Source organism: Psittacula echo (genome assembly GCF_963264785.1).
Source record: "Psittacula echo genome assembly, chromosome: 8".
NCBI classification, from domain to species: domain Eukaryota; kingdom Metazoa; phylum Chordata; class Aves; order Psittaciformes; family Psittacidae; genus Psittacula; species Psittacula echo.
In genome coordinates this window covers 508,616-535,480 of record NC_137744.1, presented here as the reverse complement: position 1 = coordinate 535,480, position 26,865 = coordinate 508,616, and the positions used below count along the sequence as shown (strand labels likewise).

Here is a 26,865-nt window from a genome sequence, read left to right as displayed (position 1 = left end):
AGCAGGGGGCCAGGGGGATGAATCCCACCCTGTGCCTGCTGCTGTGCCCCAGGGAAAGGGCTGGCTCCCAGCGGGGGACGTGCAGACCACCCTTCAGCGGTGTTGGCACCATGTCCGCCAGCCACAGAATGTGCCACCTCCTCAGGGTTACCCATGGGAGACCGCTGCGAGGAGCAGGGGGTAACCCCGGAGGGACCCCGGGAGTCACCGGAGGTGACGTCTGGATGGGTTTGGCCAACGGCTCGGTGGCAGCCTCTGTGCTCCGGCGGTGACGTGGCCGATGTTTGCAGGAGGTGCTTGTGCTCCGGTGCGATGCATGAGGCACCCGACGCCAGGGCTGGTGCCAGGGGGCTGTGGGGCACAGGGGGGCCAGTGGAGCTCCCTCCACATGTGGCACACCAGGCGGGATGAGGCTCCCAGCGCTGGCAGTGGAGATGACCCTGGGGTTTGCTTTTGGATCAAGAGCCGAGGAGCTCTGAAATGCAGCATTTTGGGGGCTTTCAAGGGCTGGGGTTGGCTTGAGGTCGTCGCGCTGGCTGCGGGCACTGGGTGCTGTGTCCCCATGTGGCAGGAAGGGTGCTCGGGATGAGGAGGGGGAACCTCTAGTGGCTCGTCAAAAGCAACCTTGGTTCCAGCCGGCCCCCTCACATCTTCCCAAAGTACATCTCTGTATCCAGCCGAACTCAAACCTGGGATCTTTGCCTAGGAAACTCAAGGTACAATGTCAAACGAAAGAGAATAAAACATCATCATCACCACTGTGCATTAGAAAAGCCATTTAAAGTACCACATGCCGAAGTGACCACACAGTTTCAAGCTAGCTTCGCTGCAAGGCTGCCATTCCACTCTGCCTCTTGAGCAGTCAGGATGGTCCCAGCCGTGGGGCTGCCTCTTCCCGCCTGGATTTGGCCCTCTTCCATCAGAGACACTTGGGCTCCAAATGCAGCTCTCCAAGGAAGAAACAAAGGCAGAAGAAAGGCCTTGGTGGGACCTGGGGCTCAGTGGGCAGCCGGGCTGCCGCATGCGCAGCAACGCTCCTTCTGCAGCCATCTCCAGCTCTCCATGGCCAGAAGGGACCACGCATGGTTAGGGCTGGTTCCTGGGGCTGCTGGCACTGTCCAGCTCGGGGGCAAACTCTGTCATGACCCTCCGAGCCAGCGGGTTTGTGGTCTTGAGCAGTTCAGCAGCAGATGGCCGGGTGCCGGCACTGGTTTTGCTGCTCTTCTTCTGGAGCAGGGCTTTAAAGTCTTCGTTCCTGCTGGAAGACTTCCCGGTGCTGCCCGGTGCTGCCACTGCAACTGATGCTGGGGACTCGCCGGTTGGGGAGCCTGAAGTCGTGACGGGTGTGTGGGAGTTGGGCCGGCTGGCAAAGGTGTCACCAGGCTCCTTCCGCCCCAGGACCTTCCTCTTCGACCTGGGCACCAAAGACACATGTGGTGGGAGCAGCTGCAGGTGAGAGCTGCTGCCAGTGTCTGTATGGGATTAGACTGGTTTGGGTTGAAGGGATCCTAAAGCTTACCCCAACCCCCTGCCATGGGCAAGGACACCTCCCACTAGAGCAGGTTGCTCCAAGGCCAGCCTGGCCTTGAACACTGCCAGGGATGGGGCAGCCACAGCTTCTCTGGGCTTCTCTTCTCCAGCGCCTCAGCACCCTCACAGGGAAGAGCTTCTGCCTAAGTCTCAGTCTCCCCTGTTGCTGTGCCGGCTCCACTGGGGCAGGAAGACAACCAGTGCATGACAGGGGATGCATCAAGTGCTGGCAAACACTCCCCTGGCAGCAAGGCCTGAATCACCCCAAGGCTGATGGAACAGTGGACCCCCCCAACCCCCTTGGGAGCCGGTGGTCCCAGCCTGGCTGCAGACTCAGGGTGTTGAACTCTGCAGGGCCCAAGACAGCAGAAGCCTGAAGTGTGAACACCTGAGGTGTGGCAGCGGCACAGAAGGAGCCACATACCTGTGGATTACAGTGAAGAGATCCTCCGTGGTGCGGGATGTCACGAACACGTCATCGTCCTCCTCGGCGATGGACTCGGCCGTCTTGTCGCTGGCAAAGCTCTTCTCTGTGCCAGGGTCTGCCGAGCTGTCTGTGGCGGGAAGAGACCACAGTGAACCACCCGGTGCGGCACTGGGGCCCCTGCCCTGCCCTGGTGTGAAACCACCGCAGGAGTGGGGAAACCCTCACCTTGCTCCGGGGGGGCGTCACTGGCTGCCGCAGTGCCCAGGGTCCCTGGGGATGGCAGGTCCTCGGCATCAGGGTAGCAGCATGTGGGGTCAGCATCCAGTGTGATGATGGGGCTGGGGGTGGGTGCTGGGTCGCCCATAGTAGCTCCCGGCACCAGGGCTGGCACGAGCGGCAGGTACAGAACGCTGGGCTTCTTGGGTACTGGCGGCGGCACCTTACCCTTCCTCCGTGGTGGCCACAGCTCATCCTCCAGGCTGTCGTGCAAGAGCCGCCTCAGTCCCACCACTGGCACTGGGGCCGTGGGGGGCTCCCCTGGGCCCCTCCTCAGCTCCCCTTTCCGCAGAGCCACGAAGCCATCCTGCGGCAGCCCCTTGGTGGTGGCAGTGGCTGCGGTGCCCGGCGGGGATGTGGGGGACAGGGGACCCTCCTCCCGCAGTGCTGGGGGCTTGGGCAGGATGCTGGGGGGCCGCTTGGCCAGCGGCGGCTTCTCTGCCACCGGCGGCTTCACCTTCCTGTTGGGCACCGGGCAGGGCATGCGTGACGGCTCCTCCGCGTGCTCGGAGCCATTGGCATTGTCCTCGGGCTCAGAGCGGCTGATGGAGCGCAGGCGCACAGAGCGCAGGTCGGACTGCGTCACCACTGGCATGATGGGTGCGATGGGGCTGCTCTTCTGGGCCAGCTTGGTGGCAAAGGTGGTGGAGTCGGAGTGGTGCCGGCTGACCTTCTTCTTCCCCTTCAGGGAGATCTTCAGCCCTGAGAGGTCGAGGTGGGCTGGGGGTGTGAGCGGCAGGTCGAAGGACAGCCGGGCCTTGGGGCTCCTCTCCATGGGGGATGTGGGGGGCAGCGAGGACTTCCTCTCAGGCACCAGTGGCCTCACCCGGACTTGGCGCGGGGAATGCCCGAGGATGGTGGAGGTGGGCACAGTGGGGGTCGGGGTCTCGGACTGGCTGGAGTACCCGCTGGATGGGGACATCAGCCCCAGGGGCCTGCTGGGGGAGGAGGTCTTGGTGTCCACCTCAGCAGAGAGCTGGGAGGGCGTCGTGGCCCGAGAGACGGAGGGGGACATGAGCGACTCGGAGCTGCCCTGTGCCTTGGCGCACTCAACGGCCGTGATCCCCGTGGCAGTGCTGGAGCTGGACAGGGAGCGGTAAGGGGGGTCCGCACCGGCCTTCCAGTCCGTGGGATGCCACTGGAGGGGGGCGGCCGTGTCCTCGGGCTCCCTGCCCGCGCTCCCCCGTGGGTCGGCATGCACTAGCCGGTGTCCCTGCGGCTCCGGGGGGATGCACAGGCTCTTGGGTCGCTGGTCCTTGGGCAGCAGCAAGCTGGGCTCCACGTCATCCGGGCCCTCCTTGATGAGCGAGACGCTGCGTGTTGGCGGTGAGGGCTTCTTCTTGGCCTTCTTGAGGGAGATGCTCTTGGAGCGCCGGCGCCGCTGCCCCTCCTGCTCCAGCCCCAGTGAAACGTTGTCGGTGCTGGTGCTGCCTTCAGAGCTGGCGCTGGGGTAGCCCAGGGTGTAGTTGACACTGCCCCGCCGTGCCTCAGTGTACGCGATGTCCACGGAGCACAGCGAGCCGGAGTCGGTGGGCACCGACAGCGAGCGCTCGCGGAACCGGCACCCAGCGCGCTCCACCTCCAGCCGTGCCAGCCCCACTGCAGGCTCAGCCTCTGCTTGGCTTCCTGGCAGCAAGCTCCCCCTGGAGCCTCGGCCCTCGTACCCCTGCCCTGCCCCGCAGGGGGACTCGGGCACCGCACCGGAGAAGGAGCCGTGCCCATTGCTGCCCGTGTGCTCCTCTGCCGCGATGAAGAAGGCGGCGGTGGCGGCGGCGACAGCTGCAGCGGGCGAGCCGGGGCTGGGCAAGGGGCTGGAGCCACCTGGCGAGGTGCAGGCCGGGCCTGTGCCCTGGCCACCGGTGGGGCTGGGGGGGCCCGTGTAGCTCCAGGGCAGCGGGAAGGGGGGTCCATGTGGGCCGTTGCAGGCATCAGCACAGGGGGTGGCCGCGGGGTCCATGGGGCAGCAGCGTGCCCCCAGGTCACTGAAGGTTTTCCTCAGCGGGGCAGTGCGGGGCTGGCGGGGGCTGGTGTCCTGCAGGACTGGCCCCGCTGCCTCGGGCACGAAGCTGCAGGAGACGGACTCGGCGATGGGTGCGGGAGTGGCTGACGTGGGGCCGTTGGTGCTGCCTGCGAGGAGAGGCACGGCTGGGTCAGCGCTGTGTGCCGGGGGCCAGGGCTTGTCCCACCCCACTGCCAGCCTCTGGGGCTGCACCTCTGCACAGGCTTGAAGCGTGCCCAGGAGGACTGGAAGGGCCAAGCTGACACCCTCTTACCCCTGTGTTGACATGGCCATAACCCAACTGTGGACAGTCCCCGGCCGGTGTTAGCCCTCCAGCCTGGGACCTGATGGCTGGGATGCGCTAGGGACACCTTAGCACCCGTGGCAGGAGTCTTCTCTGTCCATTGGGACATTGGCCCCACGGTGACTAAAGTGCTGCCCCATGGTGGGGACACAGACTGGGACCAAGAAGAGCACAGCAAGGCATTGCTGCCCAGGTCGGGGAGGGACACAGTGGCTCACAGAGCCCAGGCTCTCCTCTCAGAAGAGCCTGGATGAGGAAGGACACAGGTACCCTGCTTGGAGCGGGACACTCAAGGTCTCCAAGGGAGGGGCTGTGACAACCTTGTTTGACCACTGTCATGGGGAAAACCCTCCTCCTACCCAGTGATGATGGTGCAGTGGGTGCCTTGGCCTCTCCTCCTGCCCCTGCCTGCTCCAAGAACAGGCTGACTCTGGTTTCTCTACACCTTCCACAACAGTGCCCCCAAGCTGGGCTGGCTGCCGTCCCCACCGGGTCCAGCACTGCTCCATGACCATGCCAGGAGCGCTGCAGCACCCTGAGTTGTGTGACCACCCTCGGCATGGCCAGGACCTAGGCACCTGGGCAGGGTGTGTGCCCGCAGCCTCCTGCTCTGCCCTGCTGGAGCCAAGGCCGGGTGACTCCTGGCACTAGGAGAAGCTCTGGGGCCTTCCCACCCTGTAAGTGTGCAGGACCCCGACTTGGGGTGAAGGGGTCATTCCCAGTGCCACGCCTGCCCCAGAGCCAGCCCGGCATCACTGGTGTGCAGCACCTCAGTGTCCCAGGAGGGACCAGAGCCAGCACGATGGCTGGGGCATTCCTGAGGACTGGCTGCTTGCCCCCAGGGCAGCTCTGCCCCCACTCATGGCAGCTCTGCCCCCGTCACAGCAGCTCTGTCACCTTGGTCTCGCAGGGACAGGTTAGGGAATCCGATAATGGTCCGTCTACGCCGCAGGGTGGACTTGGGGTTCATCGCGGTCTCTGTGTTAAACAGGGAGTGACGAGCACTCGTGTGCCTAGCAAAGTGCTGCCCTGTAGCCAAAACAAACAGGCTGTCCACGGCGGTGCACCGTGCCCCTGTGTGTCCCCAGCCTGGGATGGGACTGCGGGCAGCAGCATGGGATGGACGAGGGTGGTGACCATGGGTGACCACAGAGCACAGGACATGGAGGCACAGCCAGTGGCAGGACAGGTGCTGCGGATGGAGATGGGATGCGGGGAAAGTGGTGGAGACTGGCCCTGCTCTGCAGTATGGGCTCTGGGCTGCGCTGGGGAGGACCCTACACCGCTGGGCTGCTGGGTTAATGGGGCCAGTAGTGCTGGGGCATGGATGTGAGGAACAGCAAGGCAGGGATTGAGACCTGGTGGTCCCAGCACGTTTCTTCATCGTGGACGGAAAGGGCAGAAAGTCATCTCTGGCCTTCAGAAGGTGCATTTGCTCAGGCACTGGCCCTCGTGTCTGCAGAAGACAGGACCGTGCTGCTGGGAGGATAGATGGACGGATGGATGGGTGGACAGACAGACAGGTCAGACAGGCTGGCTGTGTGGGGCGCAGCGAGGACAAGGTGACCCCACAACTGGTGCCTGGGCATTGCGATGGGAAAAAGGGGCTGGTGGGTCAGGCACACACAGTTATGGATGGCAGCAGAGATGGCGATGACGTATGCCAATGTGGTGCTGCGGTCTCCTGCTCTGTTCCCCCCCCGCCCTGCACCCCAGGCTCTGCCCACGTTCCCCCTGGTGCTGGCTCGTCCGGTGCGCTCTGCCCTACCCGAGACATTGATGGGGACGATGTTGGTTTGGATGGAGCAGGATGGGTGCCGCTGCTTCTCCTCCAGGGTGGGCAGGGGGAAAGCCCTGGGCCAGGCAGCCTGCTTGTCTGGGCTGGTGGGGAGGCTCAGGCAGGTGTCGGGTGGCTGCGCACCCAGCGCGCTCATGCTGGTGCTCTCCTCGTCGGTCTCTTGCCGGCTCGGGGGTTGCTGTGGGGAAAGGCACAGCACACGTCAAAGGGACAGGGGCAGGACACAGCTGCCCCCAGCCCTCCCACACCAGCCCCTCTCCGGTGACACCAGGGCTGTGCCACCCAGCCCTGCACCCCGGCACTCACCATAAGCACGAATTCAAGGCGCTTGGCAGAGGGGGGTCGGGGCGATGGCTCTGGGGGAGCATCAGGGGATGGGTGCCCGGCGCTGCGGAAGGTCTGCCCGGTGACCCTGCTCTCGCTGTACTGCTCCTCATACTCCTCTGCAAGGGAAGCAGTGCCTGGGACCCTGCTCCAGCTGCCGGCTGCGGGCAGAGCTTTGCTCCCAGGGCAGGAGAACACGGAGGGATGTGTGTCCATCCCAGCCCTCTGTCCCCAGGCTGGCTCCATGTCCCTGCTCCACACAGGCAGCTACGGAGGTGGCAAAGGGATTTGGGCTGGTTCAGCCTGAAGAAGACAAGGCTCCAAGGAGACCTTAGAGCAGCTCCAGGGCCTAAAGGAGCTACAAGAAACCTGGAGAGGGGCTTTGGACAAGGGCCTGTAGGGACAGGCCAAGGGGAATGGCTTTAACCTGCCAGAGGAGAGACTGAGATGAGCTCTGAGGCAGAAGCTCTTCCCTGTGAGGGTGCTGAGGCGCTGGCACAGGGTGCCCAGAGAAGCTGTGGCTGCCCCATCCCTGGCAGTGTTCAAGGCCAGGTTGGACACAGGGGCTTGGAGCAAGCTGCTCCAGTGGAAGGGGTCCCTGCCTGTGGCAGGGGTTGGAACTGGAGGAGCTTTAAGGTCCCTCCCAACCCAAACCGGGCTGCGATTCATTGTGTGATTCTATGACTCCCAGGAAGGATGCTGGGGCTGGAGGCAGCTCCCCCCACTCCTGCCTGGGGACACAGAGAGCCTGCGAGAGCCAGGGGCAGCCAGGAGGGAACTCAGTGTCTCCTCATCCTGCAATTGTTGAGCTAATTACTGCTGCTGGTTGTGGCTTGGAGGTAACTGGCTCTGCTGGGGCTGAGCTGATGTGATTACAGGCTGGGGGGAGGCCTGGCTGCTGATCTCATTGATGCCTGAGCCACATCCGCCAGCTCCTGGTGGAACCAGGCTCCGGGCCCTGGCTGCTCTGCCTCTTGCTGCAGTGACTTGGAGCAGAGATCAGAGAGGGGCTGCTGAGGCTGGGACCCCCCCTGGACCCAACTACTGCGGCATGGGGCTCCCGAGGAGCAGCTGGGATGCAGGCTACATGCCCGGGGCAGCTCCCACCCCTGCCACCCCCACCTCTGCCACCCCAGCCCCGGTACCTTGCAGCATACTCTGCAGGTTGAGCTGTGCCTCCTGGTGCAGCTGCTCCATGCCCGGCGGGCGTCCGGCTGCCAGGAACACGTTCACGGGCTGCTGCCATGGCAGCTTGGCGTGCGCGGCTTGCTTGGTCTCCACGTCCAGGTTAGAGGTGGCTGTGAGTGGGAGGGAGCAGCGTGAGAGGAGGGTGGGAGGGTGGCTTCTTTGCAACCCCGCACCCTGCACAGCGCTCATCCCACCATAGCACCCTCTGGGAACACGGGACTGGGATGTGGCAGTTTCACACCCCAGCAAAACCACCCCAGCAGGCTGCTGCTGCGTGGGACCAGACCCAGCACTGCCACTGCCACCACACTAGGGCTGGGCACCGTGCCTGCAGGCTGCCAGAGCCCAGCAGGAAGGGAGCGGGCTGTAATTGGGGAAGGAAGTGAGTGCTGCTGCCCAGTGACTGCCCCGCTGCTCCAGGCGCAGGAAGCGCCACGCATGGTGAAGCAACCGGAGGAGCAGAACTTGCAGCCAGAATGGAGGGAGCGAAGGGGCCTCGGTGCCTTTCATCACACCAGGTACAGCTCCTCGTGAGGTCAACGGCCTCCTGGGGCAGAAACCTCCGCAGGGATGGGCCAGGAGCTTGCCCAGCCCCTCAGAAACACCCACCCTGGTGGAGCAGTGCTCTGGCACACAGGCTCTGCCACGGGACCTGGAGCACCGGCACCGTTGCTCCAAGTGGATGTAGGTTTCCCACCCAGTGTGGTTTTGTGCTGGAGCTGGGGAAGCAGAGCAGGGAGCGGTTTGTGAGCTTTGAACAGCTTGTGGATCTGCAGGGCCTCACCCCCAGGATCCTTCTGCAGCTGCCCCTGGTGTGGGCAGAGGGATGGCTGCTGCTGGCACCGGCTCATGGCACTGGGCTGGGTGTCACCACCAGGACCTGGGTCTGATGTCCCTTTCCCTGCCCGGTCGCCGGGACATTCCCATGCAGCAGCCAGCACCTCCTCATCCACCTGAGCCTTCCCGACAATCCGCACCCTGGGATGCCTGTGTGCCCATCCCCTTCCCATTGGTCCAGGCACTCCCTGCCAGCATGACAAACACGTCCCCTCTGCCACAGGGCCGCAGGATGCCCGTCCCCAGAGAGCCAAACCGCTGCTTGCGGCACCCAGCTTCATGCCAGAGCCAGCCAAGGCAGCCACAGCAATCCCACTGGCCTAGGAGAAGGGCAACAGCTCCAGAATGGGGCCAGCACCCCTGGCACAAGCTGTGTCCCCACTCCTGCAGCGGCTGGTCAACAGGCACTGCACCCCAAGCATCACCCCTGCTGCCCGCAGGTGCCATCCTGCCTGTGGGTCCCAACCACGGCTCCTGCCTGTGCTGCCCACCCTTCCTCAGGTGTGGATGGAGCAGCAGACCCTTCATACCACCCAGCACCCAGAGGCGAGGTGCCACGTCCCCAGCCTAGTTACTTTTATAATTTGTGTTACCATAACGACGTTGCCTTAACACCAGGCTTCATCCTTTTCCTTTTTTTTTCCTTCTTTCTTCCTCCCCTCAATAATTTGACTCGTTTCCATACCAACCAAGAGGTGTCGGGGCGTGTGTGTTTGAACAGCCTGAGCTTCGCCCGCTACAAAGCCCACGGGCAATGCCGTGCTCCAGGATTAAGCTTTCCCTGCCATGGGCGAACCAGCCTCTTTTCCTCAAGCAGGGAAGAGGCTTTTCCTGCTCTCACCTCCAGGCCTGGTGCCTGCCCAGAGGGGCTGGCAGGAGTGCTGTGCCCTGGTCCCTGACTCATACCACATGCCCAGTCATCCCTGGCGATAGAAGCCAACATCAGGGCATCTCCCCAAACCCCTGACTGGCCACGGGAAGGGCCACAGGGTGCAGGGACCACATGATCGCCTCTGTAGACCCCAGCCCCACAAGCCGCTCTTTTTGCCAAAGGGAGGGACCCATCCATTTCCAGGCACACCCCAAGCAAGGTCCTGCACCCCAGCTCACTGTGCCCCCTTGCACACACCTGTCCTTCAGCCTTGGAGGGTGCCCACATGTCCCCCAGCACCCACAGACCCGCAGCAGCTATACAGCATCCCCTGAGACTCTGGGACACCCGCAGGTCACAACTTCCTGCACCCCCCTCCCACACCAGAGCCGCAGCACAGGATCTTACCTCCGCCAGCTTGGCCTGTGCTGGGGCAACCGCGGCTCCCGTTCCCGTGGCACCCACCACGTGCATAAACCGCAGCTCCGAAACCGGGGCCGCCCTGGGGCGAAGCGGAAGCCCAGGGCCTGCCCTGCCCTGCCCTGCCCTGTGGCTGCAGGCGGGGAAGTGAGGCAGCATGGCCACAGACAGCGAGGGAAGGAAGGGTGCTGGGGGCCTGCACCCCCCTGTGCACACCAACCCTTTGGGGACACAAGTGAGCCGGTGCTGTCCTGAGGCACAGACACCACTGAGGGCTGGCAGGGCTGGTTTCAGCTTGGAGCAAGCTGCTCTAGTGGAAGGTGTCCCCGCTCATGGAGGGGTTTGGAACTGTAAGGCGCCTTCCAACCAAACCAGCCTGTGACTCTGTGATCCTTCCAGCAGAAGCAGCAGTGTAGGAGGAGAAGGGGTGGAAAGGAAGGATGAGCCAAGCACCCCCCTGCAGCCCAGGCACCCCAAACTCATTCCTCAGGGGTGCACCATGCTTGCATCACCCTGTGTGCAGAGGTGTGTGTGACACCCCGGTGGTTTGGTGTCACTCAGAGGGGTTTTGGTGCAGCCCCGGCATCACTTATGGCCCAGCATGGCATGTAGTGAAGAGCTGGCAGCCAGCCCATGGCTGATGGAGCAGCCTGGAGCACTCAGCAAGAGGACACACAGCCGGTGGGGCCAGTGCAGCTGGAGCAGGATCTGTTGCCCTTGGCAGTGACCCTCCTGCCAAGCTTATCGGTGACAGGCTCAACGTAAAAGCATGTCTGAGGAGCCCCCACCACATGCAAATGCCTGTTGGAGGCAAAGGGCGCATGGGGAGAGCAGAGCTGGAGCGCTGGCTCCATCCTGTGCACTCCTGGTACTCCTGCCCTGAGCATGGCCAGCCCCTCTGCTGGAGGAAACTGAGGCACAGCTGGTGGGAAGCTGCCCCTCAATGCCCTGGGCCTCACAGGCTTGGGAAGAGGCACTAATGACAGGCAATGGAGGCTGCTCCCCATGTGCTCTCAGGGGCCTGTCGCCTCGCAGAGCTGGAAGCAGGGGCAGGATCATGGCAGGTCCTACTGGGATGGTCCCACTGGGCTGCCCAGGGCAGGGGCAAGTGCCAGCACCACCAGCAGCGGGTGCTGCTCCCTCTGTAACAGCTTGAAGTCTTACAGAGAACAAGTGAGTGCTCAGCCACGGGACGACATGGGCACTGCAGGTGGATGAGGACTGGGACTGAAGCCAAGCGGAGTTTGCTCTGTGAGGAGCTGAGCTTCACCCTCTCCTGGGAGAATAGTGTCCTGCGGGGCCCCCAGGCAGAGGGCACAGAATGCGTGCCCTCCACTAGCATCTCCCCGAGCCGCGCCTGCTGCATGCCAGCATCCCTGTTTACCTACTGCCCAGGCATCCCGAATCCACAGGGAGATATTCGACAGCGCCATCGGGAGTCGTTTCAGTTCGGGCCGAAGCTCCCGTGAGACAACGCCTCTCGCTCGAAGCCGCCGCCAAACTTTCCGGTTTTAGGCTCGCCGCAAGCTGGCGGGGGGCGCCGGCGCTGTGCACGGAGCCGCGCGGCCGCGGGCTGCCGCTGCGGAGGTATCACAGGAATGATGTAACAGCGGCAGCAGCCGATGCACCATCAGCAGAGCAGCCATGGCAACGGGTATCGGCACAGCTGCGAGCCAGCGCGGTCCCAGCACAGCGGAGGAGGAGGACGGTGAGCCTGGAGACCGAGCCCGACCGCGGCAGCCACCCGAGCCCCGCTGGAAGCTGTCGGTGCCACCGGCTTCGAGCGAGCGCCCGGCCTGCCACCAGCACTGTGACTGCTCTCAGCCGCGCATGCGGCCCGGTGACACCCCCATGGTACGGAGCCAGGGTGCACGCTGCGCTGAGATGAGTGGACAGGAAAGGACGAAAGCAAACCACGGGAGCTGGCAGCGGCCGAGGAAGCGCCTCCTGTCCCCAGCTCAGCCCCCACCGCACTCGGACGCCCGGTCCAGCCGCCCCACCAGGACACAGAGACATGTCTGTGTGCACAGCCAGACAGATGCCCACTCAGGCCAGAACGACATCCCAAAGCGACACTCCACCGAGCACCCATGCGCCCAGGGCCACGACAGAATGTTGCTCACAGTGCAAACCTACCCCTTGCTTCAAGCACTCGCCATGCTCGAGAGGAGCCCTTGTTGGAGTGGCTGATGCACTGCACCGGGCCCAAATCCATACCCTTGTGGCACATCACCCCACCATTACACATCCCACAGGCACTCCTTGAGCCTGCAGCAAGTCAGGGCCATCCCCACACACCTCTGGCCTGCTGGTGGTTGAGACCAGAGGGACTGGAGGAATTTTAGGGGGGTGCCCATGCCAGGACCCTGGTGTCACCTTGCAGAGCACGGTTGGGTGCTCCTGTGCGGGTGACCAGCAGGTCTGCTGAAGAATATCACCACCTGGCTATGCCACGTCTGCCCAAGGCTCCTGGCTCCTCTCACTGTCCCAGTTTAACATGCAATCAGCTGATTCTTGCACTGACAGGAGATAAGGGCACTGGAGCAGTTGCTGGCAGGGGTGGTGGGTCCAGCAGCTGTAAAGGTCACTCAGCTGGTGGGGAGAAGGCTGGATTATATGAGAGGCTTATACTAAAACCTCTGGCAGCAAAACAGTCAATAGCATCAGTGCCCATCAGTAGGGCCCAGAGTTAACAGTGCACTGAGGCACTCTGCCTGCCTGGCACTGTGACGAGATCTGGTAAAACAGATGAAAACCCTCTTTCTCCAGCCAGATGCCAAGTGATCCATCACCTTCACCTCATGCCTTGCATAGGGCAGGGGCAGAGGGGACATGAGTTGGGACCCTGTCAGGGAGCTCTGGCAGGCAGGGAGCTGCGTGTGCCAGGGGGAGGACTTGGCCAGCAAGCAGCACAGGAGGAGCCCTGAGCATCATCTGCCTGTGCTGCGGGGACGGGAAGCACCCGCGGCCATGCTGGCACCAGGGCTTGGCTGGGTACCATGGCAGCCAAGATGAACTCACATGGCTGCCTGCCAAGAGGACAAGAGCCACCGTGCACGGTGATGGAGCTGCAGTCCCGGTGCTGCTCTAGGCTCCTCACGTGCTCCCGTCACCCCACCTTTGTCATCCAGGAGCCTGCTGGTGGGATCCAGCTCCCTGCGTGACCCACCAGGCATGGGCAGCAGGGTCAGACCCCCCGAGTCCAGCTCCCAGCCCCACCGTGGCTCCTGTCAGCCTAGCTTCATCCTATATTCCAACCCTCGCCCTCATGTGTTTCCCAGTCCAAAACCAGGCACGAGCCTTTCCTGAGAGCCTCAGGAAACGCAGCACAGCAACATGCCAGCCCTGGCACCGCATTGCCCTGCACCATGGCCATGGGCACCCCAGGCACGGTGCGGCTAAGGCTGCTGCCTGCTGGCTGTCCCGTGGCACCGTGCCCAGCCTGGCCAGGATGCTCAGGATGCCCGGGCAGGGATTATGGCATTCGCAGGCACAGGTTGCCTGTGCCGGGAGGCTGCAGCCCCTCTCTGGGCAGGGGTGCTTCCAGGAAAGTGCCGTTTCCCCTGTGCCCGGCTGGTTTTACACTCTGCAGGGCCAGGACAATGCGAGGAAGTTGCCTGAGAGAGGAACGCGGCCAGGCCCTGGGACAAAGGGGCCTGAGACCTGGAATCAGCCCCGGCTGGAGCCTCGGCTGGCTGCGACACTCGTGTCAACTCACAGCCCCACAGTCCCAAATCCAGCCGCCACCAGCAAGGAAGAGCTGCTGGGAGGGTTCAGCACCATGGGAATGGATGGGCAGGATCCACTCCCATGGTGGTATGAGTGGTCAGGGGGTGTCTGTGCTTCTCTTGCTTTGTCAAAGCAAGGACACCCCAATGGGCTGGGCAATGGCGGCAAGTGCTTAAGAGGGAAGGGGACACCCCACGGTCGAGGCCAGGCTGGGAAAGGTGGGACAGGACCTGTGCTGATGGGCAGCGTTGATGAGCAGCACTGACTCTGTGGCTATTGCATGGCCTCTGGCCTCTGCCTGACAACCCACCCGAACCTGGGTCCTGCCCTGCAGACCCCCACTGCCCTCACTGCCCGCTCCTGGGGAGGATGGTATCCCGCTGCCCGCCCCTGCCCATGCTGCCTGCATTACCTCCCCGGTGCCAGGGTGCCAGGAGCCATTCCACCTTGGCCATGGCCGCGGGTGCAGTGGGAAGGGGCTCGCTCCTGCCCCAGCAGCTCCTGCTTCCAAACCCGGCCGAGAGCTGTGGGCTTCGTTCTCCTTCCCGCCCGCTCCCGCTCCAGCCCAGCCCCGGAGAGGAAGCAACCAGGAACTGGCTGTTTGAGTCAGCGCCCAGCCCATTGTCCCAGCCCCGGCCCCTCTTCCTTCCCCGCCATGGCCCGCGGAACGGTGGCGGAGGAGCTGTGGGTTTGTGCAGCCTGTCCTCTCTCTGTCTGCCTGCCCATCCTGCCGGTGGTGGCCCTGCAAAGGCCACCAGCTCCACGGCTGGGTCAGGGCTCATCCTGCTCCCTGTACATGCAGTGCTGGGAGAGGGGACGGGGTCCTGCGGGGCACCCCTCGGCTGAACAGAGTCATAGAGCTGAAAACCCCCCAGCACAGCCAGATCAGCCATCAGCATCCTCCTGGAAACCAGTGCCTGGAGCCTGCTGCTGCTGCCACCAACACTCATCAGCTAAGGGAAGTGGGCACCCTTCTGAATCCTCCTGCTTGTGCCCTGGAAGCTGCCGGAGCCTCCAGAGCTTCCTCTTGCTCCAGCTCACTCACAAGCCTTGAGAGAAGGCTCCTCAGTGACCACTCTCCCAGCACCCCAGGGATCTGTGAAGCTGAGTTGGCTTTTCCCAGAGGACGGAGGTCCCTGGGAGCCAGGACACAGCCCCGAGCCATGTCTTCCTTCAGAATGTGGTTTTCGGGCCACTGGGCAGCACAGGCAGCTGGTGCCTGTTGTGCCAGGCACCCAGTATGCTGCAGACCCCAGTGATGGATGGGTGAGGGACGCTGGATACCAGCAGAGCTCATTTCCCCCTGGCAACCCAGGCAGCGTTTGCATGGGGCTGACATGTACCAGCAGAGCTCAGGTTCTGACCCAGCATCACACAGCCTTTCCCAGCCCACTGGGCCATGAGGAAGGCTGGATTCTAATGACCAGTGTGAAGACCCCTCTGTGCACTGCCTTGGGCATGGGCAGAATGATCCTGCCCGTGATGATCCAAGGTACCTCCTGGTACCGCAGGTCCTAGCCCTCCTCGTCCTACCAGCCACCAGACCCATCACAGGGCTGCTTCTTATCAATGTCAGCTCCCTCCCTCGACAGATAAGCTCCAGCCTGGACCTGCCGCTGTCGCCTCTCCATGAGGGAGCCTGTGCATAGCCACTCAGGAATGCCCAAGCCACTGAGGTCCCTGCAACCCCAAGCCCAAACTGCCTGGGTGCACCCAAGTATCCGCCCCAGCCCAAGGTACATTCGGGCCGTCCAGTGCAAAACCCTGCTCCTCCCTGCTCCCAGCAGCTCTGTCTCTCCCAGGGGAGCCAGGCACCAGGAGGAAGACCCCTGGAGATCTCCAGGCTGGTGGGGAGATGCACCCTGCATCCAAGGACAGAGACGAACCGGTTCCAGCATAAAGCCTGGCCTTGCAGCCCCTGAAATCCTTCCCGCTGGTGCTGGGAAGGCGACTTCCATCTCCCATGAATCCCTTTAATGATGCAGAGGTGCGATTAGCAGATCCGAGCCACGACAAGGGTGGGAGAGGCAGGCCAGGAGCAGGCCAGCATCCACAACCTGAGTCCTGCATCCAGCCACTGCCCAACCTCCTGTCCCCCGCGAGACAGGGGTGATGTGCTGGGTACCAGCATCCTTCATCCCTGAGCACCCACCAGGTCAGCATCCCTCCTGATCCCCCGGTGAACCTGGGGGTCTGGTGCCCCGCTCCAGCCCTCTGCAACAATTGCTACAACAGCGCCTGCAGAATAAGACAGAGACAGGCTGTACCTCCACCCCCTCTGCCCGCTAATTATTAAGCTGTGACAGTCACTCGGGCTGTGACAAGTAGTTCCCATTTTCTTGCAGCTGCTGAGCGATGTTCCCCAGGTCTCTCCCAGGGCCGCACGCAGCTCCTGCACTGCCACGTCCTGTCTCTGGAGCCAGCAGCCAGGCACAGGGCAGCGGGAGCCATGGCTGCGAGCCATGGCCGGCTCCAGCCTCCTGCTCCTCCAGCATTCCCAGGAGCTGGGCCGGGTCAGGACGAGAGCCGGAGCACTGGGTGTCTGGCCAGGGCTGCTGAACCGCCTGGGCCAGCCAGGTGGGGACAGTGCACTGACTGGACAGGTCCTGTTTGTCTGACCCAGCACTTCCAGAGGGTACCAGCCCTCGGCTGCCAGCTCGTGGCCCAAGTGAGCCCCCGCTGTCCCCACAGATCACAGGGCTTTCTGCCTTCCTCACATCATGTGTGGCACGAAGCCCCTCAGGCACCCACTGCCCTCACCACTGGTGAGAAGGGAACTGAGGTGCAGGGAGCTCTGTGGGTGCGGGCTCCCTGCCCAGGCAGGACCCAGCTCTAGGGCTGGCAACCACGAGGGCTCCCCATTGCTCGGGGGCTAGCTCCTGCTGCCTGGGGGCTGGTCCCCCACTGCCTGCGCTGGCTCTCCAGCACTGGAGCTGGTTCCCTGCGGCATGAGCTGGCTCCCTGCTGCCTGGAGATTGCTCCCCATTGCTGGAGCTGGCTCTCCACTGCTCAGAGCTGGCTCCCCTCTACTGCTGGCTGGCTCCCCATGGATGGAGCTGCCTCCCCACTGCCCTGGCTGGCTCCCCGTGTCTTGGAGCTGGCTCCATGCTGCCTGGGGCTGGCTCCCCAAAGCTGCAGCTGGCACCCCGATGCTTACAGCTGGCTGCCCACTGCTCAGGGCTGGATCCCCATAGCTGGAGCTGGCTCCTCATAGATGAAACTGGCTCCCCACTGCTTGGGAACTGCTCCCCATCATTGGAGATGCCTCCCCTCTGCTGAGGCTGACTCCCCACTGCTCAGGGCTGGCTACCTGCACCACCTGCTCCACACCCCGCAGGCGCGTGCAGGGTCCCCCCGCTCGCCGTGGCTGCCAGCGAGGCCAAGCTCCGTTGGAGGTGACCTCTCCCGGTGTCCTCCAAGCGACCCCGAGGGGCCGCGGACCAGGCGGGGGGTCCCGCGGCAGAGGCCGAGCACCCCCTCCCCTGCTGCCGCAGCGGCCCCGAGCCCGACCGCGGGGCCGGGGAGCAGCGCGGGGCGCGGGGCCGGTCCCGCCCCGTCCCGTCCCCGGTACCTGTTGCCGAGCGCATCCTGCCCCGCCGCTGGCTGCGCGGCGCCTTCCGCTGCGCGTTGCCCATCCTCCGCCGCGGCTTGCCCGGCCCAGGCGGTCACCGCGCCGCCGCCCCCGGGCCGCTCCCCGCCGGCTCCCGGCCTCCCCCGCCGCCGGGCCCGCCGCGCCGCGCGGGGAGGAGCCGCCGAGCCGGGCCGGGCCGAGCCCCGCCGAGCCGCATCGCCCCTCACCGGGCACCCCCGTCCGCACCGCTCCGCACCGCTCCGCTCGGCACCGGCCGCCGGCCTGCCCGCCCCCTCGGAGCCCGCCCGCCGCCGCGCCGAGGCCACCGAACGGGCGCCCAATGGCGGCTGCTGCGGGGGGCGGCCGGGGGCAGAGCGGCCGGGCGGGCTCCGGGGGCGGCGCGGGGCTGGGCGTGCTGAGGCCTGGGGAACGCAGGGGGAACGGGGCTGGTGGTGGGTGGAGGGTACCGGGCTGGGGAACCCCTGGGGGGGAACGGGGTTGGGAGGGGGGGCCGAGGCTGGGCAGGACCCGGGAGATATGGGGATGGAGGTCCTGGGGTTGCAAAGCCCATCAGTGTGATGGGGCTGAGGGAGGTGGGGAGCCCAGGGCTGTCCCTGTGGTGTGGGAGGCCAAGCAGGGAAGGGATGGAGGCAGGAGTGCAGGGAGTGTGGCAGCTCCAAGAGCAGCCTGAGCCATTCGGTGGGAGACAGGAGAGTGTGGGGTGAGCTCTGGGGCTAGTGCCCCGGGCGGAAAGCCTGTGTGAGTGCCGTGGGACACTGCAGCAGCCAGGCCTGTGGGTGATGGGGTCTCTGGCAGGAGAAATGGGGGCTGTCAGCACCCTCAGGGGCCCCATCCCTGGCACTTAGCGTCTGAGCTCTACTGAGGACCCCTCCATGAGAGAGAGGGCTGCACACCTGGATCAACTATTGCCCTTGGTCTCCACCAGCCCAAACCTCGCCATATTCCTCTGATAGGGCGAAAAAACACCTCCAGGATGGGGAGAACCTGCTCTGTGTGCCCCAGCCTGCAGTGAGTGAGCGAGCAGCCCTGGGCACCCAGGAGCAGAGATCCTTGGTGATGGCTTGGCCCAACCCACCCCATCCCAGGCCAGAGCATCCCTCCCCACCGAGGCTCAGCATCCACATAGCGACAGAAAGGACCAGAAAGCACTGGCAGGTTGTTATGGAAACAGCCATAAATTGGATCAGTACTCGGCGCAAGGAGCGGGGTGTGTGACTGTTGTGGAATCGGGTGGGGGTGACAGCTGCAGTGGTGCGGGGGCTCCCAGCAGCACCGTGGCCCCTGCCCTGCCCCTGCACAGGTCAGTCCTCACTTGCCCTAGACCCAGGTGCTCATTGGGTGGGCGCAGGGCCTGGGGGACTTTGCAGAGAACATGTTTTCTCCCATTCCTCCAAGCTCGCGGCCAAGCCAAGGCCCACAGTGCTGCACTGGGCTGCAGGAGCACCGCTGCTAACAGCCCCACTGGGGGTGGTAGATCCATGATCCCACAGCACAGCTCTTCCCACAGCCCGTCCTGGGGAGCTGAGGGAGCTACTCATCACCCTGAGCTACTCCTCGTCTCTGTTGATGGAGCCTGAGCTCCTGGGTCCTTCTCCAAGCCCCACGGGCACATGCAGCTCTCCTGTGTGCTTCTTGCAGCCTAAGTGAGCTGCAAAGCAGCTGCAGGACCGACCATCCCACCTGCAACCCAGGTCACCATAGTGGGGCCTGTGAGGGTGAAAGGGAGCAAATGTGCAACCCACTCCAGCGTGCTCCGTGCAGGCATGGAGTGGGGAGAAGCCAGCCCTGTTCTCAAAGCAGCCCTTCTGGCAGAGGGCAGCAGCTTCTCTGAAGGAGCCCCAACACCCGCGAAGTGGACGAGCTGATGATATATAATAAGCAGCAAAGCAGATGAGCTCATTGGAGAACAGCAGCCAAGGCTGGGAGTGGGGCCGGGGAGCACAGCCCGGGGCTGCTGGGCCCTATGAATGCTTATTCCGGGGAATGGTGCTGGATGGGGCACCGACACCGCTGCCGGTGATCTCCTGCCTCCGGGCACCTAGAACCTGCCTGCAGAGGCCGCAAAGCGGGGCTGAAGCCGCCGTGCCACCTCGTGTCCCCTCCGGGTTCTGCATTCCCGGGATTCCTCCAGCGCAGCAACGCATTTCCTTGCTCCCTGTCCCGGGAGCTGCACCGGGGACTCACTCGTCCTCCCTGGTACGGCTATTGCCGGCGGCGGCCGCCGTGCTCACGGTGTGCCCATTGCTGGGGGTCCACCACGCCCCCAGCAGCGCGCTGGAGCCCGTCACGCAGCCCAGCACGGGGTGGGAGTGTGGGGTAAGTGCTGTGTGGGGCTGTTCCAGTGCTCTGACCCTGCACGCTCCAGAGGTTGGTGTTCCAGTGCCCGGCTGCTCACGGCCGTGCCATGGAAAGGCTGCCCCCCAAGCTCAGGACCGCTGCTCTGGGCCCCCGGACTGCTCAGAGGAGGGAAAACACGCAGGGCTCAGCAATAGAGTGCTCTGATGGCCACCGTGCTATCAGCACAGGGTGAGCTGCAAGAACGCAGCTGCCCATGCAGAAGTTGGGCCAAGGGGCCACAGGGACCCCAGCGCTGCTCACCCCAAGAACCTGCACCCCCAGCACCCAGAGCTTCCTCTGGTTTGGGGAAGCCAAACACACCCACAACGGCTGTGCCAGAGAACTGGCACGCACCCGGATTGTCACACATGGGGGACAGCTCCACGGGTGCGTGTCATTTATAGGCCCATCATAAGGGATGTGGGGTGCAGGACATGGCACCAGCATCTTCTGCTGCGTGCCTACCGTGCCCCCCAGCACCTCTGCCCTCACCCTGCTGGTCCCTGGGGGTGCTCCTGCCCCAGCCCAGGCGGGTGGGGAGGAAGAGGAAGGACACATGCAGACACGGGCACTGCCCATGGAGCACGGGGGCACTGCACCCCCACGGGCTCCGCCACCAGGCCATGGCCCCATCCCGCCATCCCAGGGCGCAGTGCCCGCAGGAAGGAGACAGCAGGAGCCGAGCGGGCAGCTCTGCCAGCCCCAGAGCCCATGGCTTGCCCCGCGCCCAGCTCTGGGGACGGCCGCCCGTCCCCACCGCGCTCCCTGCCCTGGTCCTGCGGGGCTGCCGCGGCACAGAGTCCAGCCGGGGAGGAGGATAAAACTTCTACGTACCCTGCTCTGCCTCCTCCGCTTCCTCTCCTTGCTGGCACAGTGCCCACGGGGGCCGGAGGCTGCCCCGCGCCCTCACCCGCGGTGGCTGCCCCGGCCCGGAGCGGGGAACGGCCAAGGCGCCAACTCCGCGCTCTCTCGCTAGCAAACGCTAACTCGATCCAGGTTTGCTGGGAGAAGGGCTGGATGGAAACGTTTCTCCCACCCCAGCCCAGGCCCTTCTTAAAGATATAGCGACACGTCCCTGCTGCCGAGGCCGGAGCCATGGAGACGAGAGAGACCGGAGTGGGCATCCCGCCGGGACCTGCGATGAGGAACACGATCGGCGGAACCCCCGGGTCTCCTCGATGCCCCCCGCTGCTGAGCTGTGCCAGCCTCCCTTCTGCTGTAACAAACAGGAATCAGGAAGCCGAGTGAGGGGCTTTCTTCCCAACTCCAGCCTCGGGCAGCCCCTCTGGTGTGTCTGAGGGAGTCACACGGCCCCACAGCCCGTCCATCGCTCCCTGCCCACTGCTCCTGGCTCTGCCCCGAGGCTTTCCTTGGCCACAGCCCTTCCACGGGGCAGGAGAACCCTTGCTGGAGTGGGGTGACATGTGGGGTAGAAAAGGTGTCCTGTCCCCCCACCCTCACCTCCCGCTGCCCCTGTCCTGTGGGTGAGCAGAGATGTGAGCCCAGCAGCAGCTTCCACCAGCCAAATCCCCCCCAAAAGCCTTTGCTGTCCCCGTGCAGCCTTGCACAGCCTTGGGGGTCCTGAGGACCCACTGCCTCCAGGGACCTGCTGCCTCAATGGCCACAGCCTGGCTCTGGGGGCAAGAACACTGGCCAGATCAGCTCTCATGTAAACCCTGCCAAAATGCTTCTCAAGGGTGACACCACCTCCTGTCATTAGCAGGACTTAGGTCTATCTGAGCAGTGGTTCCAGCCACAGCAAAACCCCAGCAGGGAGGGAGAGAGGTGGCAGCAGCCAACTGATGGTGCCACCCTCAGCCTCAGCTCCTGGATATCCTGAGTGCATCCCCCCACGTGGGTCCAGGTACTGCGGGGACCACGCACCATGGGCAGGGTGTGCTGTGGGGGACCATGCACCATGGAGCAGGGTGTGCTGGTGGGGACCATGTATCACAGGCAGGTTGTGCTGGGGGGAAACTGCAGTCACAGAGAGTGGCACAGCCAAGCCAGCACCCTCAGTGGTATGGGGCACTGCTGAGGGGCTGAGACAGGGCTCGTCTGGGCCTGCAGGATATGTTTTTAGAGTACAGCTCTCAGCCAAAGCTGTTGTGGTGGAAGACTTGAGGCACTCACTGATCCACCTCCTCACCCAGCCACTCCTGCAGATGGTTCCTGTTAAGAGGGAGGGTGCGGTTCTCTTCCTTCTGCAGCTGCAGCCATCCATCCATCCATTATCCATCCATTATCCATCCATTATCCATCCATCATCCATCCATCCATCCATTCACCCATTCACCCATTCACCCATGCTGGCTTAGGTCCATTGCTGAGGCAGCCTCTGGGACCTGTGCTCTTCTATCTGCCACTGGAACACTGCTGGGTTACAGAAATAGCTATCTGGGAGGCTGCCCCATCCTGGCAAGACCTAGGTCAGCGAGGGTTGGGTTTTCTTTCCTTCCACCTTTGCTGCTTTCTCTTGTTTTCAAACCGGTGACAGGATCCTGGGGAGCGTCCGTGCTAGCCCTTACCCCCTGGTGAGGAGTGCAAGAGAACAGCACCTGGGGCTGGTGGCTCTGCCCGTCTCTGTGCCTTGCTTCTGGACGTGGACTGGGAGGTCAGAGGATGATCAGTGCTGCATATTTTGGCAAGAGCAGTAAACAGCTCCTCCTGGCAGCACCGCCCAGGGCTTCTTCCAGAGAACCATCCCCTCTGCTCTTCAAGGACACCGTTTAAATAGCTCTAGGCGCCAGGCCCCAGCCTCTTCTTTGCTGAGGTTTATTTCTAGAGCTGCTGGGTCCCGAGGGTTGAGGGCTGAGCTAGGAGCACTGCTCGTGCCGCCAGCTGGTGCCCATGGAGCCACAGCCCTGCCAACGGCAGGACAGCCACCAGCTGGGAATTGGCAGGAGAGCCAGAGTGCCAGGAGCTTTATTGGGTTGCGTCCAGTGCCAAGTGCCAAGTGGTGGTGCGACAGCCAGGGTCAGTGCCATCTCTCTGAGACGTGGCCATGCCAAGGGAAACAGGATGGGGAGAGGGATGGGGACAGATGGGGAGCTGGCCCCACTCTGCCCTCATTGTAGCAGGACCCCAGCGCGTGGCCCTGGCATCCTCATCCCACACACAGAGCAGGAGCAGGGGGGATGCTCCCTGCCCCCTGCGCTCACACCACTGCCACTGAATAGGAGCAGAGGAATCCGGCAGACCCTGGCTGCCTCCTTGCACTGGGAACAGCCACACGGCCTCCTTGGACTGAGTGCTCCTCTGGCCTTTCCAGTGTGATCCCATCATCTGGCAGCAATGCTGCTGCACCAGGGTATCTCCCTCCTGACAACAAGACAAGGCAGCTCCCATCAGCTCACAGCCTCCAGGCAGCTGGATGGACACATCCTGCTTTGCAGCCCATGGGGCTTTCCCTTGCCAGGGAGGAGACCCACAGCTTTTGGATCCCTTTAAACCTGCCCAGGAGGAACTAAAGCCAGGCAAAAGCTCCTCACCAAATCGAGGATGCCCAATGCTGGGAGCTGAAGTGCCATGAGGACCATTCAAGTCACCGCTGTGTTGGGCTGGTGTTGGATCCCACTCCACTGTGGGATGGATTGCAAGGCCAGTCCATAGCTGTCCTTAGAGCTGGTTGGTCTGACACTTAGCCCAGAGCCTACTGGCCACACAAAGAGCACATTTGGTCTCAGGTGATTTTTGCCTGCACCTCCCAGGGACAAAGCACTGGGGGTTTATTTCAGTTTAAAAGGATGAGCCTGATTTTTGCAGTTGGATTCTCTTCAGGAGATGGAAATGAGGAGAACCCCCAAGCCCCGCACAGGGTGTTGTTAAGCATTTGCTCCTCAGTCGGGGGACTCTGCACAGAGCAGCAGCTCTTGAATAGCCTTGGGCTGACTCTGCTGTCCCTGGGGGCCTGTGAGGGGCTCCTGTCCTCTGGAGACATGAACCCTTCCCCACATGCTCTTAGAAAAACAAACAGGGACTGAAACCGCACTCATAATTCTGCTCTTCTCTAAGCAAAGGGTTCAGTAAAGCCGAGGTCCCGCATCCACACCCCATGGGAGCAGCAGCGGTGCATGGAGGAGTTGCGGGTGGGAAGGTGGGACAGTTCTGCTCCCCTTGGGGTGTGGGAGAAGCTCAAACACCCCCCGAGCTGGAGGAGAGGTGCGGTGGGCACAGCTCTGCTGCCTTCACACCCCCGACCCCCAGCCATTCCCACGGGCATCAGAGCTTTCTTATCACTGCACCTCAGACCCAGCCAGGCGGAAGAGCCACTGCACATGGCACACATGCATGTCCATGGTGCCCTGATGAGGAGCTGCAGTGCGGGAGGGCTCTTTGGCCGCTGCATTGCACACAACCAGCCAGGATGTTGCTCCATGAGAAACTTCAGGTATGCAGCTGAGAACACAACTGGGGGCTTCAAACCCGATCTGTCACAGCAGCAGCCACTCCCCACGATGTCCCCCCATGCTGCCCCCCACACTATCACACCCACCACAACGGCACACAAGGCTTCTGCAGCCACCACAAGCATTCCAAACTGCCGGCCAGACGCAGCAGTGAGGGGCCATCTGGTCACCCTCATGGCCAGGTCCTCCTCCAGGAGACACTGGTCAGCACGTACAGTGACAGCCAGTCCAGGCTTCACGCTGTGCTGGTGTCGTGCAATGGTCAGTGGTATCTCCCTGCACTTCCCCAGTGACTCATGCACAGGGCAGTGGGAGCCTCTTCTCCCCGCGGCAGCTGATGGAGTGCTCAGCCCTCACAGGATCAGTGCATTGCAGAGGCCGGGCTGAGCCCTCTGCCTGCTCCCTGCATCGCGAATCATGCTGCGAGGGGCTGCGAGGGGCTGGCAGTCGTTTCCCACGGCTCTGCACAGCCAGAGTAGCAAAGCAGCACTTGCAGGGAGCACAGAAGAAACAGTTTGCCAAGGGCCTGAGAAACATGCTGCAGTCCCAGGGAAAGCAGCTCCTAGAGCACCGCTCCCTGTCCCAGCAAAGTAAACTTTGATAAACAACTCCAAAGCGAGCTTATTTTAAGCTCCTCTGGAAGAGCTGCCCGCTCCTGACCCGGCCTGGGAGTCTGTGCCAAACCCAAACGCTCCAGATGGGAAATGCAAGCGGCCAAGGCGAAAACAAACCCCGAGGGCTGCCAGGACGAGCTGACGGCGCCTGTGCTGCTGCTCATCGTGTTCCCCGGCCACACAAACCCCAGTGACAGCCGAGAGCACAGCAAGGGAATGGCCACCTCTATTCCCAGCTCCGGGGTCTGAAGAATCTGAGGCAAGGCCGGGGGTGCAGAGGCGAGAGTAGCCCCTGTCCCTGCTTTCCCACCATCAGCCCCTGGTAACCGGGGCCGCAGCGTGATGTGTGTGCTTGGCCGGCAGCCTGGAGAATGCCCGCTGCGTGCGGGAGAGTGAGGGCCAGGCTGCTGCCGAGCTGTCCTGGCCTCACCCCGCAGCAGCAGGCTGCAAGCCGCTTCCCAAAGGGCTTCCTGGTGGCTCCCCAGCTGCCCGCTCCCTGCTCCCCCAGACCTCCGTTCCCCCGGGCCCCGTGCTCCAGACCTCTGAGCAGGAGCCTCAGCAGCAGGAGCCGGCAAGGTTCACTCATCCTGGACATGGGACACGGGACGTAAGTGGAGACCACAGTGGCAGAAGCCTCACTGCATCGCGGTGGGGGGATGGGACCTCCCCGAGGCATGAGACAACCCCGGCCGGATACACTCCATCCACGCATCCCCCCGGCGGGACGGGACTCCCTGCTGTGGGGAGTGCCCTCACGGGGTCCCCTGAAGCCAAGCATCCCCGGGACAGGGTCTTCCCGCCTCGGGCCGGGTTGTCCTTACCTGGGGCCCCGCGCAGCGGCCGGCCCCGCAGAAGCGCCTGCAGGCGAGCAGCGCGGCGGTGCAGCCGCCCGGCGCGGTGGCCCAGGGCCAGGACGTGGCCCTCGATGTCTCCAAGGAGGGCGAGCGAGTGGCCGCAGAGCTCGGCGAGCTGCCGGAGCAGGGTGAGCGCTGCCAGGCTGCACACGTCGCGCAGGTCGGACAGCGGCACCGCCGCCTGCCCGCTCCGCGCCGACACGCTCCGCTTGTAGAACGGCATCGCCGGGACCGGCGCGGCTTCCCCCGCGCGGCTCTCCCCGGTCGGCCCCGCCGCTACGAGGGCTCTGGGCCGGCAGCAGCGCCGGGTCTCTGGGCCGGCCGGTGGGAGGAGGAGGAGGAGGAAAGAGGAGGACAGGGAGGGAGGGGCGGCTCTGCTGGGGGATGGTCGGACCGGCGACACCGGGAGGGACAGACCGAACCCGGCTGCGCTGCGGGAGCAACGGGGCCGCCCCCGGACTGGACCTCCCGGTACCGGCACTGCTCGGTACCACCCTCCCCTCCCGAGGCCCGTCCGGACTGTACAGCTCCCCCCGCTGCCTGCCCACCGCCGGGGCTGGCGAGGCCGGGTGCCAGCAGAACCGGGCTCCGCGTTCGGGGGTGCAGGAGGGACTCCGGTGCTGCGCTTTCCAGCGGGTGGGCAGAGCCCGTAGGTGCAGCAGAGAGAGAACGTTCATCTCGCATTCCTCCGGCATTCCTCTCCCGTGGATGTTCGTGCTCCCAGTGGCTGCTCTCTTCCGTCCCCCCTCCCCAAAGCATACACTTCGTTGTGCTTTGAGAGGCAAAGCGCTGAGGTCCCTGGTGCAAGGGACAAGTGTCCTAGGCAGTGTGAAGGAGCAAGAGTCACGAGAAGAGCAGCCGTGGTGGGTGAACCCCCAGATCCAGCTATCCTAGCACCCCATCTTCAGCAGCCCCAGCTGCTGGAGGCAGAGTAGGAATGGAATTCCTGCCGGATTTTCCCAAGCTGGATGCCATTTCTCCCTGCATGGTGAAAATTGCTGGACCCCTGTGCTATTGAGGCTCCACTTGCACTACCACCATGTGAAGAACACACTGCCTTTTTTCTTTCCCTTCCCCTTCCCCTTCCCCTTCCCCTTCCCCTTCCCCTTCCCCTTCCCCTTCCCTTCCCTTCCCTTCCCTCCCCTCCCCTCCCCTCCCCTCCCTTCCCTTCCCTTCCCTTCCCTTCCCTTCCCTTCCCTTCCCTTCCCTTCCCTTCCCTTCCCTTCCCTTCCCTTCCCTTCCCTTCCCTTCCCTTCCCTTCCCTTCCCTTCCTTCCCCTTCCCTTCCCTTCCTTCCCCTTCCCTTTCCCCTTCCCTTCCCTTCTCTTCCCTTCCTTTCCCTTTCCCATTAGGTAGA

General features: G+C 63.7%; 1 protein-coding gene across 1 annotated transcript; it reads right to left on the bottom strand.

Annotated features, from left to right (window-relative positions):
- Positions 1–1,039: 1,039 nt before the first annotated feature.
- NHSL2 (NHS like 2) lies at positions 1,040–25,732 on the bottom strand (the record flags this gene model as incomplete). The annotated part of the gene is made up of 8 exons (XM_080624843.1): positions 1,040–1,414; positions 1,955–2,084; positions 2,183–4,360; positions 5,434–5,565; positions 6,305–6,509; positions 6,641–6,777; positions 7,804–7,956; positions 25,477–25,732. The coding sequence occupies 8 exons, from the start codon at positions 25,730–25,732 to the stop codon at positions 1,087–1,089; spliced, it is 3,519 nt and encodes a 1,172-aa protein (XP_080480969.1). The 3' UTR covers positions 1,040–1,086.
- Positions 25,733–26,865: the final 1,133 nt, after the last annotated feature.